The sequence below is a fragment of the Trachypithecus francoisi genome, unplaced genomic scaffold, assembly GCF_009764315.1.
Source record: "Trachypithecus francoisi isolate TF-2019V2 unplaced genomic scaffold, Tfra_2.0 Lachesis_group4, whole genome shotgun sequence".
Classification (NCBI taxonomy): domain Eukaryota; kingdom Metazoa; phylum Chordata; class Mammalia; order Primates; family Cercopithecidae; genus Trachypithecus; species Trachypithecus francoisi.
This window is the reverse complement of record NW_022681469.1, coordinates 53,368,495-53,385,989: the sequence shown is the minus strand read 5'-3', so window position 1 is coordinate 53,385,989 and position 17,495 is coordinate 53,368,495. Positions and strand designations below refer to the sequence as shown.

Below are 17,495 nucleotides of genomic sequence, written 5' to 3'. Positions count from 1 at the left end.
AGGTTTACCTGGTTGGGATCTTTGGCATTTAAGGTAAAAGGCTAGCCTAGATGACATGAACAACTCTCCTACTCTTGTGTTTTTGTAATACCATCCCCTCAAAATCAAATATTTGCCAGTACAAACACTATTTACAGCTGTACAGAAACCAGTAAGATACATTCTCTTTTATGGTTCACAGTTAATAGTTTTACTATATGGTGTAGACTATTTAAAACCTTTATTTAACTGTACCTATTTTTTTTTAGTCTATTATTAGTTAATGGCCCATCAAAAGTCTATTAATTTTCTGTCAACTTAGCAAAATGTGTTTCAAATATATTCTTGGACCTCTTATATTTCAATGTTTTTTCAATTTTTTAAGTGAGGCTCAAATGTACTATTTTACAATATAATAGCAAATAGCAAATTACTTTAACCAATAAACGAATTAGTCAGTTCTAAGAACTAAGTAAATGCCACCAGATAGTAAGGTGTTATTTCTACAGTTACTTTCCAGGGTATATTTCCTCTCACAGATTAAATCTATTATTAAACTGTTCAGAAGTTAAGTAGAGTATTATCAAAACTCTGACCATGTGAAAACATATGACTACTTAGGTATACATATAAGAAGAACAAAAAAAGGCTTGCAGTATAAACCCAAAGCCCAAAATGTACCCTTCCTGAGAAATTAAACAATATGAATAGCAACTCTTGATTATATTTAGATGAGAAACTGAAAAGTAACAGATGGTAGATCCCAGGACCTAAACTGATTAGAGAAAAATGAAGAAAGTAGTTACTAAAAGTTGGAACAAACTTCCTTTAGTCTAACTTGAACATTTATCATTCATTGAATGTTGTAAGTTACTAGAAATGTTGTTATAAGTTTGCTCTAAGATAATACACATTTAAAATGGCAATGAATTAGATGAAAGGATAAGTTTTAAGCCAACTAAGTTTTGAAAACAATCACTCTCAATAATTTGATTTAAACAAAATCTCAGAACATTCTATTCTACTAGAAGAAACCTTAAAGATTAGTCTGTCATTTTACAGATGAGGAAATTGAAGCCTGGAAAGGTTAAGTAAATTATAGGAGATTATATATATAGCTTTATTAGTAACAAATTCTAAACTGTAATCTCAGTTCAATGGTCTTTATTCAATTAATGCTAAATAAGAATTAAAAAAACAAAAAAGCAATTTACCTCAATCCAATTTGTAAGCCAGTAACACTCTGGATCTGTGTTTTCCACCGTAAAGAGAACATTTCCTCTGGGAATGACAGAGCCCTCAGGAACAGCTTTTACTTCTATTGGAAGATGCCCATCATATTTCTGGCAGGATAAAATGATAAATTTATTTATTCAACAGATGACACTCAATTACCTGCTGTTTTACTAAAGGTTCTTTACATTTTATAGAATCTAAATTTACTGTCATTGAAATTGCAATTGTAGATGTTACCGTAATCTAGTCAGAATGTCCTTAACCTTCTAAAAACTAGTTAAAATTATTAACATAGGTACTGATATTAATTTTTTAAGTTTAATGATGCCATGTGTTTCTGCTAAGAACATTTATCACTACAAGTGGCAGAAAATTCCAAACTGATCAAAACAAAACTGTTGCTTTTTCCCTGCTCTTTCAGAAAACGAAAAAGGATGAGTTTATTCCAACATATTCTAAAAGTATTCCAAGAACACTATCTTTATTTTAAATTCATCATTTTCACAAAATAAAGGCTGCAGACTGAAAGATAAAGGACGACTATTAAAGAACAAAAGAAAACAAAACAAGAGAGGAGAGCTAGGGAAATCCCTGCAGAAGAAACAAAATAGGTTCCCTCTTTATTCTGGCGGTGGATATGAAACTATGAGACAGACCAAACGCAGAATCTTGGCAATTAACACTCAAGTCTGACTTAACTGACTTCCTCTTAATGCAATAACTGCCTCCAAAATTAAAAATTAGGCTGAAGATTATTTGTTATGTGACACTGTGCCTCCCTTTTAAAGCTAAAAGCTATGCCTAACTATTCACTAGGAAGGCAAGCTGCTTCAGAAATCTGATAATTATTTATGTGATTTGGGACAAGGTAATTAAATAAAAGAAAAATCTGTTTAAAAGAAGCACTAGAGGCACGTGTATAGCAAAAAGAACATTGCCCTACAGGTCCTAGTTTGGACTCAAAAGCACTGGGGAGACCTTGGGCAAGTCACTTGCCATCTCTAGGTCTCAGATTCTGTTTGTAAAATGGGTTAGACCAGATTATCTCTAGAGAACTTTTAGTTCCCCAAGATTTTCTGATCATATAATCAAACGACTTACTGCCCTGGCCACTGGACAGTATAGTAATAAGCACAGCACGTAAGCTTATTACTGTACTTACGCTTACAACAAACCTCACAGAAGAGAAATGGAGCAAGTGCAGGTGATAGCTCACAGATTCTACTGACCTTACTTAAGATTCGGGAAAAGTGCAGCGCAGAGTGCTTACCTGACTTTTTCAAGACCCATAAGTACCAAATAGTATAGCTCAGTATTGTCATATAGGCATGAAAGTTAAAGTATTTCTAATTATTCTGTGTTTGACAGTCTGTTCAATGTAAGAAACTTTCGTTTGTGAGACTTAAAGTAACACTCAACATCAAGATACACCAATAGATTCCATTCCCAACTGATCACTGTAATAAAAGGAAACCACCACGGGATATTCAACTCTTATATTACCATGTCTTTGAGTGCCTTGATATCTAAGCAATGAATTCAAACATACTAGATATAAATATAATACAGTCAAGACTACTAAAAATCAACTTTGTGGATCAGCACCAAGCCATTCTCACTATTCAGTGAGAAACTTCCCAGAACTGTGTGTAGTGATAGACTCACAGCATCTATTTTCAGTCAAGAAAACAGACCTACATTTTGAAATTGCCAAATAACCATGCCCTTTCCTACCTATAGTGTATTTTCAAGAATGAATTCTTTCTCAAAAATGTTATTTAAGTTATAATTCATTTTTATTAATTGGACTTGCTGTAGATTCTATATGCTAATGATGTAACATGGGGGATGTGGGGAGAGGGATAACATGTCAACCTTAACTTTTCAAAAGGATGTCTAAAATAGTCATTATATTCAGATCACAAACAAAAAAAGAACTGTAATGATACTCTAATCTCCTATGCAAATTCTGGCTGGGGATAGTGGCTCACACCTGTAATCCCAGCACTTTGGGAGGCCAAGGTGGGCAGATTACTTGAAGTCAGGAGTTCGAGACCAGCCTGGCCAACATGGTAAAACCCCATCTCTACTAAAATACAAAAATTAGCTGGGCGTGGTGGTGTGTGCCTGCAGTCCCAGCTACTCAGGAGGCTACGGCAGGAGAATAGCTTGAACCTAGGAAGCAGAGGTTGCAGTGAGCCAAGATTGTGCCACGCTGCACTCCAGCCTGGGTGACAGAGTGAGACTTTGTCTCAAAACAAAACAAAACAAAACAAAAACAAATTCTTTTCCAAGAAGTTTTGAACTAAAAGAAAAACCAAAACAGACCAAAACATGAAACCATCTTTTACCTCAAGAATGTAGTTCCATCCCTTTTCATTAAAGACATCATCTTGGAAATGTTCTTTGTAGACCTCTTTGGCTTCCTGGATTTTCTCTTTGGTTACTACTTTACCTAAAAGAATATACATGTCCTGTTTACATTTCTAAAGGTGCATTCTGTGAGTTGCTGAACTGTCATAGAATTAATAACTTTGGCTGTTTCACTCATTCTATGGATTAAAAATATAACTAAGAGGTTAAATGACTCACCCAGAGTCAACAGCAGAGTCAGAAAAGGAGTTTGTACTTCTAATCACTCAAAGTATAAATGTTAATTTATTGTAAAAGCAGATGTGTAATAGAAAAAACTATTACTTGCATAGCTTTTAAAAATTATATTAATTTTTTCTCTCGATTAATTTTGGTACTTTTCAACTCTGAGATGACTCAAAAGCTTCTTACATCCAAATGAACCTCCTCACTTCGTTCATAAAGAATGTGACACCTTCAGGGTTGATAAGCCAGCAATTTCCACAATTACTAAAGGTCTGCCCCCACAAACAACACACTTTTAATTAACTTTTCTTATCCGTAAATGAGGATAAAAGTCGAGTACCCACTTATATGATGGTTGCGAGAACAAAATGAGTTAAGACATATGAACCACTTACAATAATGCTGGCCTAGAATAGGTAATCAATACATTTTAGTTATAATTAATAATGAATAATATTTTACAAAGTTCTTAAGTTGTATGGCTAAATTAAAGTGTGCTATCAGTCTCTGGTAATTTAATACAAGATAACTAGTAAACTCATTTAAAACATCTTGGGGCCAGGCGTGGTGGCTCATGTCTGTAATCCCAGCATTTTGGGAGGCCAAGGCAGGCAGATCACTTGAGAGCTCAAAAGTTTGAGACGAGCCTGGCCCACATGGTGAAACCCTGTCTCTACAAAAAATACAAAAAGTAGCCAGGCATGGTGGTGCAAGCCTGTGGTCCCAGTTACTTGAGAGGCTGAGCAGGGAGGATCGCTGGAGCCTGGGAGATGGAGGCTGTAGACAGCCAAGACTGCGCCACCGCACTCCAGCCTGGGTGACTGAGTGAGACCCTGTCTAAAAAAAACAAAACAAAAAAACTTTGGTATTAACTTTGGTATTCTTGCCGCTAATAATTACTTCTGATATCTAGCTAGGTTTTCAGTAGTATAAGACTATCTGAACTGCCTAACCTTAAAAGAGTCAAGATTACAGAAAAGAGTTATTTGCCTAAAATTCAGCTTACTCTGTATTCAATTCTGAAATTATGTTTAATTCAAAAGGTTAAACTTTTCCAACATGTATAATGTGTTTGGGAACTGTTTTCCCCCTAGAAACACCATTACAAAAATGGATTAGAAATGGCCTTTCAAATAAGAAAGCACAGAAATTGTTTGGGGGATTTTTGTTTTAATATGCATTTGCAACTAAGTCCAGAGACACAGGTAGTTTTTAAAAATAGGTCTTTAAAAAAAACTGGGTAATATAAAAACATTCTAATTATGATTGCTACCATAACTCAAAAGGAGTTTCCAGTTCAGTAACAAATCCTTTACTTTGAATTAATGACTAAAGTATAAGAAACCAGATTAGCCTCCAAAAATTACTGACTTTTCTAAACTAATTTCAAAACTTTTATTTCGGCTAGGCGCCGTGGCTCACGCCTGTAATCACAGCACTTTGGGAGGTGGAGGCGGGTGGATCACCTGAGGTCGGGAGATCAAGACCAGCCTAACCAACATGGAGAAACCCCATCTCTACTAAAAATACAAAATTAGCTGGGTGTGGTGGGGCATGCCTGTAATCCCAGCTACTCGGGAGGCTGAGGCAGGAGAATTGCTTGAATCCAGGAGGCAGAGGTTGCAGTGAGCTGAGACTGTGCCACTGCACTCCAGCCTGGGCAACAAGAGCAAAACTCAGTTTCCAAAAAAACGAAAAACCTTTTATTTCAGAAAACTTTTCTCATACTTAGAACATCAAACACAAACACACCAAATTATAAGATTTAATTCATCCAAATTAACAGATTTGTTAGAGTAATAAGCAGTGTTTAAAATATACTAGGAAAAGTAGTACCTTTTAAGTACTTATTAAGAATGTACTGCAACCCATAAAATACTGTTTCCTCGTATTTCACCTTCCTTAATTTGGAGTTTTCTGTCTTCTTTTCACGGCATTCAAAGTAGGAATAAACTTTGCTTGTGTTGGGTGGATATTGTTTATAGTGAGTAACCTATGTAAAGAAAAACACTTCTGTTAGAAAACACTGATGAGCAGACTATAAATCACAACAGAAAAGGCTTGAAGTTACTCCAAAACCAGAGAAACTATACTTCTTGTTTGCTATTAACCAGTTTCTTTTCCTGGCTATACCAAACAAAAAACAAGTATCTTACTAAGATATTTTCATAGTTCAGTATCTTAAAACCACAGGAGAGCATTAAATTTTACATACAAGCACATTAAACCTACTACAAGACCTCTAGGTTGGAAAAGTATTTCATTTGGTTTTGGGGAATAGTCCCTTCATCCAGGCGAAGAGAGAGAGAAGCAGCTGCCTAAAGGGCAAAACAATGAACTGAAAGACAGCAGAATTTGGTACTATTAATATCTCAATGCGATATGTTCCAAAAGTCAATGACTTATCATGACTACCTCACTTGTACGTAGTGACACTATGAAAACCTGGATGACAGCAACAGCAGCGGCAGCAAAGGAAAAAAAATCCTGTTTTGTAATCTCTTTTTCTCAAATCACCCACCTAATTGGAAAATAATTTCTTATACAATGAAACATCAAATCCTTATGAGTTTAAAATATGAAGAGGTCTTCCTTAAGCACAAAATTCTTTTCATGAACTTGGGTAAGAGCCACTATGTAAAAAATTTATCTGCTTTTGTTTTAAGAAAAAGCAAAAAGTGAGTGTTCATTATACTTTGAATTTATTTCCATGTTTTAACCATATTAAAACATTTTACCAATAAAAAATAAAGTGGAAGAATAATGTGTATTTTCCCAATTTCAAGACTAGGAATAATAGTACCTTAAGGTACAGGGTGAATCATGGCAATGGTGGAATAAATCTTTGCAGACCATTTTTCCTGAGTGATCACTGTGAACATAAACCATTTTTCCTGTTTAGCTTTGATCTCAAGTTTAGGAAAGTCAATGCTGTCTTTGGGTGCACAGTCTCAGTCTCAGTAAAACTTGGCTCTATCCTCAAGAATCTTCATAGCTTAGTACAAGAATCCTAAGATGAATATATTCCCATTGATGTTTCTGAATGAATGTGCTGTTTCCTCGCCAATGGTAGCACACTTGCAGCTCTACAAAAATAGCCCCTAATGCAGCACACAAGACAACCTTGGAGGTAAATCTTTATAGTAACAGGTGATCTGAGAGTTTAAGTCAAGCAGGAGACCTGGAGCTTTCTATTTTCCTCAGGTACAACAGATAGCGATATACTTAAAGGTATAGGGAAGTCTCATCAAAACCTAGAAGTGTATGTCAGGGCTTATTAAGGTTAGAATCCAGGGGCTGATCCCACTTTAATAAAATTTAAGAAGTAGCTAAGCAAGATAGCTAATACAGAATCTACAGCAATGAAATTTATGACAATTCACTAAAATGCAAAAACAAATATTTACGAATGAGTCTGTAGTAATAAATAGGACCACTACTTCAACTACTTATGAAACTGAAGAAAAAGACACCTCTACCTAAAAACACACCCAACATGTTATCTAAAAATTAAAATATCCAGTTTACAATGTAAATAACTCCAACTTCTTTAGTGGGACTACTTTAAGTATGAGGTAGAAGAAAAGCACACATGATGAAGTAAAACTTGAAAAAAGGTGTGGATCTTATAGCACAAGTTTCTAAGTCTGATTCATAGTTTTATTTCTCAATAGTTTGACCTTTACTGTTCAGATACTTAACAGTGCATTCTATATCAGATTTAAAATTACTAGAAGGCAAGTTATTTTCTTTTTCTGAGAAGACGAAGAGTCAAATCTAAATGGAAATGTCTCTAAGCTATTTAACTCCATATCTCGGTCTAAAAGTATACTAAAAATTTTCCTTTATACAAATACAGCTCCAATTCTGGACAACAATTAAATATTTACAATTTTAAAGCTTCCGCTATGTTCTCTAATTATGGTACTTTACAACCTACCTTTACTTAGAATGCTTTCTCTGAAAACAAATATTCAAAATACAAAACTGTCTAAACTGCTTCATTAGAAACAAAGTATGAACTCTAAAAATCTTTGGAGAACCTTAAGAGTATTGTTTTAGAATACAGCCAACGAATCTGTTATCTAGGCAAACTTGCAGATAATTAGCCAAGAAACACCATTTATTAACCATCTACTAACACCCAACAAGTTTACAAAAGAATACAGAGCATGTTTAGGTCTACTTATAGAGGCATATGTACATGTTGTTTAATGGGAAAGTTTTTAAAGCACAGCTTTTTAAGAAAATATTTCTAACAATATACTCAAAAGGATTTATAATGATTCTAGTTTTGCTAGTTTACTGACCTCTTCATTGCACTTTCTCCTAAACAGGCCATTTTGAATCTTCACCAGAACATGGAATAATATAGCATAAATTCAAATCAACTGTTATTTTATAAATACTTCATTCACAAATACATACTCTGTACCTACTTCAGACACTGAGGATGAGAAAGAAAATAGACTGACATGGTCTCTATTTTCACAGGACTAATAAGTGCTGAAGAAGGAAGAAAAAAATACATAAACTAATTTCAGATCAAGATAGATGCTATGAAAATGTAAGAGAATGATGGGCTAGAGGGGACCAAGAAGACTTCTTTGAGAAGGTGACATATGAGCAAGACCTAAACGACAAGGGTACAGGAAATGCTTTGGCATAAGGGACAGAACAGAAGGCAGGCCAGTGTGGTAGGTACTTAAAAGTATGGTGGCGGGGTGGGGACAGTAAGTACACAATAAGGTCAGAGGTAGGCAGAAAAGAGATCATGTAAGGCTTACAGGCTACCCCAAGGAGCCTGGATTTTACGCCAAGTGCAATGGGAAGCCATTATGCTTTAAGCTGGGGTGAATATGACATGATTCACCTTTTAAAAGGATCAGCCTGGTGGTGGGGTGGATAAGAATGGATTAGAGGGTGACTAAAGAGTGCAGGAGTTAGGGGCTATTAGGTTAGACAGGAGAATTCGCCCAGTGTTTTTGGAGGTAAAGGGGAACTAGGCTGGTAAATTGGATGTGGAAGATAATGAGGAGGAAGAATTAACACCTCCTACATTTTTGGTTTGAGCAATTGCATTAATAATAGTGCCATTTATGGAGATGGAGAAGGCTGTCAAATGGTAGGGAAATGAAGTGCTGAATTTTAAATGTTAAGTAATACCAACAAAAAGTTTCATAGTATTCTAAAGTAAACACAAAAAGAAAGCTCTTAAATCATGTTAACTTTTTAGCACTGACTTGACTTCTATTACTAAAGAAAATGGTTCTGCAATAAATACAAAATTATTCAGTAGATGTAAACAAAACAAAATACCTAATAAGATCCCAGCAAACCTTACCAGTGAAAATGCTTCCTAAACTGGCATGGCCCTCCTGCTGCTAAAAGACCACCTGAACATCAATACATATGTGGTAAAGAACTGGCCGGGCACGGTGGCTCATGCCTGTAATCCCAGCACTTTGGGAGGCCAAGACAGGTGGATCATGAGGTCGGGAGATTGAGACCATCCTGGCTAACACAGTGAAACCCCGTCTCTACTAAAAATACAAAAACTAGCCAGGTGTGGTGGCACGTGCTTGTAGTCCCAGCTACTCAGGAGGCTGAGGCAGGAGAATCGCTTGAACCCGGGAGGTGGAGGTTGTAGTCAGCTGAGATTGCACCACTGCACTCCAGCCTGGGCAACAGAGTGAGACTCCATCTCAAAAAAAAAAAAAAGAGAGAACAGGCACACACAGAAAAATGTACTTATTTTAACATAACTCTCTAGTTGTGTGATTAATTTACTTCATGAAAGGATAAACTTCTAAAAATTATTACATACTAAATAACAGTAACTGGTATTATTTTAATGTCTAGAACAAAAAGGGTCTAGCCCTAAGTCAAATAATAGACAGCTTTTTCCATTAAGGAGTGCTGGCTAACCAAGTGTATCAAAAAATTGTATTCCCAAGGCTAAATATCCTTGTTCCAAGTATGACAGTTTAAAAAAAAAAAGTATGAAATATGACACATATATTTTAGTTGAACAGAATCCTTTTGGGAGAAGAAAGCCTAGTTTTCTCTAGATGCTTCTCTAGATGTTCCACAGGGCTGATTTGATGTCTTAGGGTTGATTTGAAGATCTTTCCTCCCACAATGGGATCACATGATCAAATGCAAGTACTACTACCTAACTTTTTCAGTTATACTTTTAACTGCTAAAAAATCACAAGCCAATATTTAAAAAATGAGCTGTATATGTAAGATCACATGGGATAACATACCTAAGGTCACAGGGCAAGTTATGTTAGCTATATAATATCTAGGGGCAATCAGAAGAGGATACACTCTGCCCAACACTGGCTAAGACTTACTGCTGCTTCAAAGCCAATGTGCTACAAACAGCAAAAACTGCAACCGAGTCTTCTTTTCAGTATTATTTAAGATTTCTTAAGCCCTGGAAATCTGTTGCCCCCAAAAATAATTCACTGCTATTTGGCTTTGAAGCAATACTCACTCACAAACATGACTTAAGGATTTTGGGTTACATTATTTTGGGGAAGGAGAGAAATTGCAAAACCACCTATAATCATATTGCCTCTTCCCTTAAAACCTCTTGCATTGAGTTTCTAATGACTTGTATCTCTTTTGCCACACCTTTAAACCAGATTTCATTACCTCACAATGAGAACACCGCTTAATTATTAATGACCTAAATTAATCTCCCTATGAAGTATATTCATGATTTATATATATTTTATTTATGTTGCTCAAGTTTTTCCTATAATTTATAACATAAAACAATGGAAAAATTGAAATAAATGGACAATGTCACATATATCTTTATGAAAGCATAGTCTCTGGAGTACAAGCTGCAACAGTACCCCACTCATGAGGCTCAGGTTGCCTCGGGAGCCACCGTGACAATACCGAAGCATCCGCTCAGAAGCAGTGAAGGACAAGCAACAAAAATTTGTTATTCGGCCGTTGGAGGAAGCAAAATTTTCTTTTTTTGAAAAAAAGGGGCCTTGAATTCCTAATCACCAAATATAAATTGCACATCTCTTTGAAACTTCTATGAAATCAACTTCCCTCCATCCTGGATTTCAAAATACGATTTATTTTTGTCTTCTTTTATAATACCCAGTAGGTGACCAATATTTATTAAATGAATGGTTAAAACTATGCTGAATTCTAGATAACCAGCTTACAGATGACCCTTTGAGAAGCAACCTACACAGGACAGCACATTTCATAACTAATGGGTAATGCGGTTTAAACTGTGTCCTCCTTACTTCTAACAAGAACCAGGATGAAAACAGAGGACCCACATTTGTCTGTGTCCTTAATTTCTTCCTATATACAATAAAGTATGAGGTTACAGAAGTGAATGTATATAATTCAAATGCTCCTTCGGTCCAAATTTTTCTGGACTCTCTTGACAGGATACAAGACAAAACAAAATTCCCATTGTCATGTGCTTGGCTACCATACCATCTACTTGCAAAATAACTTTTGTAGTGCTTAGGCAATCAATTATTCTTCCTTCAGTTTTAGAAGAAATCAACAATATTACCCTCTCTTCATCAACACATTTAAAACTACTAGAGCTCCCAACTTTGGCCAATAGTTTGTAAACACTGATAAGGATATGTAACATTCTCATGTAATTTCTAAGTAAGTTTCATTACTCCTAACCTCAAGATTATCATTTTTGTTCTTTTTGCTAGATAAAAAGACAAACATGTAAAACAGGTTATAAGGACCCCTAAAAACATAAGGGAAATGAAACTTAAGACTTAAATGTGACTGTGGAATACACAATCTATTTCAGCATACTGCGGTAAGCCACTGGTATAAAACGTATCAACTTGATTGAATCCTCTAGAGGTGATTTTTGGGGAAAAAAATGAAAAATCTAAGATGAAAATATTCCGAAGTTTCATATTATAAAGGAGATAAAACATACCAGCCTAACGTGCAAGTTTACTTCAAAAGTAAACTTTATTAAATAGGTGCAAATTCTAATAGTGCAATTAAGTATGGCTCACTAGATTAGAAACCTTTAAGGTAATTCACTATTCTAACTAAAAGCACCCCAGAAAACTGATGTTAAAGTAATTTTACATTCCTTATGTATAATGGTTGGAGGAACTGCAAACGAAAGGAAGTTGCACTCTTTGTTTTTAAAATTTAGACTAATCAATCTCCCTTTACATTTGGCTAACATGTAAAAAAAAAATCTGATAATTATTTTAGATTTAGTTAAGAAAAAAATTCTACAAAACTACGAATGAGGCTATTCTAAAATCACTATTTAAAATTTTGAAAACACTATGATTGAACCAAGACAACACAACAAGAGGTTTTAGGACCAAGTAAAGGACCATAGTTAGGGTATTATCACGTATACTTGACAATGTTATCAAGGATCATACTTGATAGTGTTCGGATTTTGCAATACTTTAAACTTGCATCTAAAAGACAACTTGTTGATGGATCTTGGCTCGATTTCAACAATCTAAATATATAAACAGCATTTTAAGCTGATTGGAAAGAAACAGACAAAATTTAAGTAAAATGGAATTCTCTAAAATACTTTCTCGGAATATCGAAGGAGGGCTAAAAACAAAGGGAAAAAAAAAGAATCAAAACAAAAACATGAGAGTACTATGTTTTACCAATGTATTCCAAAACCACTGTTGCTCAAGTAAAATTTACTTTACCTCTTCCCTTTACTACCGCGTGCTTCCTATCTACTGAATGTGGCAGCTACCCACCCAAAGTGTTCAAGGGGCATGTGAACGCAACGTTGTGCCACTCCCTCTCCACAAGTTCTCTAGGGTTAAAACTACAGTTCCTTTAAATCCTCGTGTTTCACTTTCCTTTTCACAGAAATCCTAGTGACCCTAAAGCAGTTAAGAGAAGTGACTCTAAAGCAGTTAAGAGAAGATCGGCCTCTACACCCAGGGATAAGGAGCACGAGCAATCACTAGGTGCGAAGGAGTTTGAAACGGAGCCCGGCGGAGTGGGATAGGGGAATCCACCACGGCTACTGGGGCCAGGCGAGCGTCCGCCGCGCCGGAGCAGCAGACAGAGGACCGCAGCTGCTCCGGCGCCCGTGCCAGGACTTCTCCCACCTCGCCCCCTGGAAGACTTACCTGCCCAGCCAGGGGCGAGGGCGCCGGGCCGGCTCGGCGGGGAAAGCCCCGCTCACTCTCCACTGCGGGTCCCCGGGGCCGTTACCTAACTGGTCCCAGCTCCAGGCCAAGAGGCCGCGCTTCAGGGGAGGGCGTGCACTCGCCGGCGACGCCCAAGCCCGGAGCACCGGAGCTCGGGAGTCCGCTGGGGCCCGCCTCAGCCCCCCGCCGCGCCCCCGCCGCCGCGCGTCCCCAGGCCCCGCCTCCACCGCCCAGCCCTGCATCCTCCTCCAGCCACCTCCTGCCCACTGCAGCGCCTCCTCACCTGCCCCAGCCGCCGCCGCCCGCGCCTCACCCGGGCCTCCCCGCGCCGCGACCCTAGCCCCAGTCCCAGCCGCCCCCGCCCCCGAGCCGCGCGCTCGCCTCCAGCGCGCCCCGCTCCTCGTCACCTGCCCCCGCCCCGAGCTTTACCTTGTAGGAGTCGGTGGCCAGGAGGATGTTGAACTCGGCTTCTGCCGCAGCATTCATCTCGGGCCGGAGGGCAGGGGCCGCGCGCCGCGAACTCCCCGGCGCGGCTGCGAGGAAGGAGAAAAATGGGCTTCACCGCGCTCCGTTGCTTAAGTCACTGCTCGGTCGGAGGAGGAGGGGGAGAGGAGGGGGAAACGGAGAGAGGGGAGGGGTCAGTGGAGGGCGGGCCCGGGAGCCGTGACGCGGCGCGGGTGACGGCGGCAGCTGCTCGCGTGCTCACAATCTGGGAGCTCTGGAGGCCTCGCCACCTCGGTTCCCCCGCCCTCACCCCATCACCCTCGCGGGGCCGAGAAAGGGCGGGGCGCGGCCGCGCGTGCGCAGTGCGCAGGGGGCGGGGCGGGGAGGAGGACGTGAGGCACGCGCTCTTCCTCCGAGACGCCAGCCCCGGGAAGCTGGAGGCAGCGGGGCAGCCCCGGCGCGTGACCCGGGCGCTCGCCTGAGTTCGAGTTCCCGGCCCGGGCGCGGGAGGGCGGGGCCTGGAGGGGGCGTTCCCAGCCTCGGCCCTCCCAGAGGAGCCGGTTCGCCCGCCCCTCCTGGGACCTGCCGTCTTACCCAGTCCTGGCCGGTTTTCTGAGTCCTCCTGAAGTCACACCACCCGGCTGGAGAGCCAGGAGCCTCCTACTCCCCATCTCCCCGTCCACCACGCGCAGTTACTCACCTTTGTCTCCAGCCTGGATTAAGGATCCAGCCTTTCGCCTCCATCCCTCTTGTCCCTCCTGATCCTCCTGACCCTGTCTTTAAGATCCTAGGAGCTGCGGTGAGGAGTGAGGCTGAGGGGCCCCTTTCATCTGACGCAGCGACTCCGCTTTCCTCCGGCGGCTCTGTCTATGGCTGAGCTCTTTGATCCTTTGAGGGATGGTTTGACTTTCCCCGAGCAAAGAGCCTGCGTTGAATAGCGGGGATGGAATTCAGTCCTCACAGACAATGAGGGGACAAGACCTAATTGAACCGAGTATTGCCGGGAAGGAAAAGGCAACCGGCCAAGCCTTTGACAGGGTGTGAAACTGACTTTTATCATCGTTATAGTCTTTAAATCCTGGAAAACGAGTTGGCAACCCCCAAATAAAGAAGTGTAATGACGTCGGATGACTTCACCCAAATACAGACCATTCCAAGAAAGACTTGCGCAGTTCTCATGCATGGTTGCGTTTTTGCGTAAAACGAAGATTCCCTTTGTCCGCATGTTTAATAGCTTAAAAATAAAATGAGGTTTTTATCGGATACAAGTAGCCAGGAAAAAGTGATATAGTGAAAACGATTACAGGACCTTTGTAGACTTGTCTTTCAAGTTATTAGAAGTCTCATTCTATCTGGGGGCAGTGATGGTGATTGTGGTAGTGGAACTTGTGAATTGAGATTCATCTCGGAACGGGAGGCACGGCTGAGGCTTCTAATAAAGACAACTTCAGTCTACACTGTGTCTTGAAGTCAGTATCTATTTTTGACAATCACGTCCATCTACACGTAGATACAATACAGGGCAAAGATCATGGAAGTGGAAGGTATCCCCAGGCACTCACCAATGTAGTAAATACTAATACACTTAGAATTATTTTCAGCAACGAGGTTGGAAACAAGAGGGCTTATTTATTTATTGGTTGATCTTCCCTGTGTTTTACTGGGGAAAATTATTTGTACACGCATTTAAACAAATTATTATTATTTTGAGACAGAGTCTCGCTCTCTCGCTCAGGCTGGAGTGCAGTGGCGCGATCTCAGCTCACTGCAAGCTCTGCCTCCCGGGTTCACACCATGCTCCTGCTTCAGCTTCCCGAGTAGCTAGGTCTACAGGCGCCCGCCACCACACCTGATCAATGTTTTGTATTTTTGGTAGAGATGGGATTTCACCGTGTTAGCCAGGATGGTCTTGATTTCCTGACCTCATGATCCTCCCGCCTCAGCCTCCCAAAGTGCTGGGATTACAAATTTGAGCCACCACGCCCGGCCTAAACAAATTATTTTTTAATATTTGATTTTGGGAGGTCTTTTTATATTACTTGAAGGAGTACAATTCAAAGAAGGAAAAAGATGATTTTTGTCCTTAATTTGGTGTTTCTTCCTTCATTTAAAATTTATATAACCTACTTTACTTATAGTACAAATTCTTATTTAACTTCCTGGAATTCATGTATCTATAAATGACCACTGTTCTATGCTGCTTTATAGAGAAAAGAAAGTAGGATTTCTGATTATAATGTGGGCTTTGTTTATAGTAGTATTTTTTTCAAGATGCAAAATTTGATCTTGCAATCTTTGAGTTGAATTTGCAGTTTTAAAATAAAAAGGTCTTGGCTGGGCACGGTGGCTCACGCCTGTAATCCCAGCACTTTGGGAGGCAGAGGTGGGTGGATCACGAGGTCAGGAGATTGAGACCATCCTGGCTAACATGGTGAAACCCAGTATCTACTAAAAATACAAAAAATTAGCTGGGCATGGTGGCGGGCGCCTGTAGTCCCAGCTACCCGGGAGGCTGAGGCCAGAGAATGGCGTGAACTCGGGAGGTGCAGCTTTAAGTGAGCCAAGATCGCGTGACTGCATTCCAGCCTGGGGTGACAGAGTGAGACTCTGTCTCAAAAAAAAAAAAAATAATAATAATAATAAAATATATCTGTGCAAATAAAAAATATTGTATTGACACTGCTTGTTAAATTAAGGAGTGAGGCCTGCACACGTATTAGTAATATGATTCCTCACAGTAGTCTACAGGGGAAAAAAATGACAATGAAGTCATGTTACCAATAGGACAATCATCATTTGCCTGAGATAGAAATAGGCACATTCTCTATGTAACTACATGCTTAAGCTGGACCAATTCAGAATTAATTGGGGTTTAGAACTATCAAATTATCACTGAAAACAGAGCCAAGATTTCATTTTGAAATGGCCTCTCCTGAAAGACAATTTAACAGCTAGCATTTAAGGTTGGATGTGGTGGCTCACGCCTGTAATCCCAGCACTTTGGGAGGCTGAGACAGGCCAATCGCTTGAGCCCAGGATTTCGAGACCAGCCTGGGCAACATAGTGAAAACCCGTCTCCACAAAAAATACAAAAATTAGCTGGGCGTGGTGGCGTGTGCCTTTAGTCTCAGCTTCTCCGAAAGGAGGCTGAGGTGGGAGGATTGCCCGAGCCCGGGGAGGTTGTAGCATGTAAAGGACCTGAGAAACTGTTTTTCATAGGTCACAACAACATGACAAATAATAACACATAGACTCAAACGGGCCCCCTTGCTAGATTCAAAGCCCTGTTTATACCATTAGCAGTCAGGCACTGCCAATTGGGCATGCAGCTCCTTGCATCTCTCCCTCAGAGTGCTATGAAAGACCTAGGGCTCATATTTGTTCAGGCAAAGTGAGTGTATCTGTGCCACTCCTGTTGTCACACACCCTTGCAGACAGCCGCGGCTGTACCTTTCTATTTCAGTTGCCTCAGATACTACAATCTGACCTGAATTGACCTCAGTAAAAAACACTGGCGAAGTAGGCATGGAACTCACCTGCCTGCAACCTTTGACAATGGTCTTATCCATCTCCCTTTATCATCTCCTCTAGACTCACCAATTAACAACAATTGTCACAAAGACAAATGTAAAAAGAGAGCTTTGAAAAATTAAACTTGGACTTTTTTTCTTATTCAAACTTCCAAGGCCCTTTGGGAACCTTCCAGAGTTTTAATTTCCTAGGAAAAGGCCTCATCCACAGAAAGACATGGTCTTCATAGATTCCATGATTTATCAGTGCTACATTCTATAATGACTCAGTCAGCTAAGCCTGTACAACCACACAAAGAGACACACAGGAAACTATGGAGTCCTCATCTAAAGGTACAAAAGTGATAGAGCAACTGTCATCCACACACAGTAAAAATGAGTGCACATGTATAGACTGTCCACAGACAATCCACTGCAAAATGTAATTATACCCTTTCTATAGTGTCTTTGTAGTCTGCACTCTCCTAACCAGCAATGCTGAGTCGATCATCTATCTGATGTGAAACTGTCTTCAAATCTCACACAGGACGTCTATTGGAAT

The 17,495-nt window shown here is 39.8% G+C and overlaps 1 protein-coding gene across 1 annotated transcript in view; it reads right to left on the bottom strand.

Annotated features, from left to right (window-relative positions):
- Positions 1 to 13,772, bottom strand: part of NAMPT (nicotinamide phosphoribosyltransferase) — a 38,017-nt gene extending 24,245 nt beyond the window's left edge. The window contains exons 1-4 of the mRNA XM_033194871.1: positions 13,410 to 13,772; positions 5,650 to 5,806; positions 3,567 to 3,670; positions 1,194 to 1,322 (exon numbers count right to left, since the gene is read on the bottom strand). Of these exons, the coding sequence (XP_033050762.1) occupies positions 1,194 to 1,322; positions 3,567 to 3,670; positions 5,650 to 5,806; positions 13,410 to 13,466 (447 nt within the window). The 5' untranslated portion in view covers positions 13,467 to 13,772. The remainder of the gene's footprint in view (positions 1 to 1,193; positions 1,323 to 3,566; positions 3,671 to 5,649; positions 5,807 to 13,409) is intronic.
- Between the last annotated feature and the right edge of the window lie 3,723 nt (positions 13,773 to 17,495).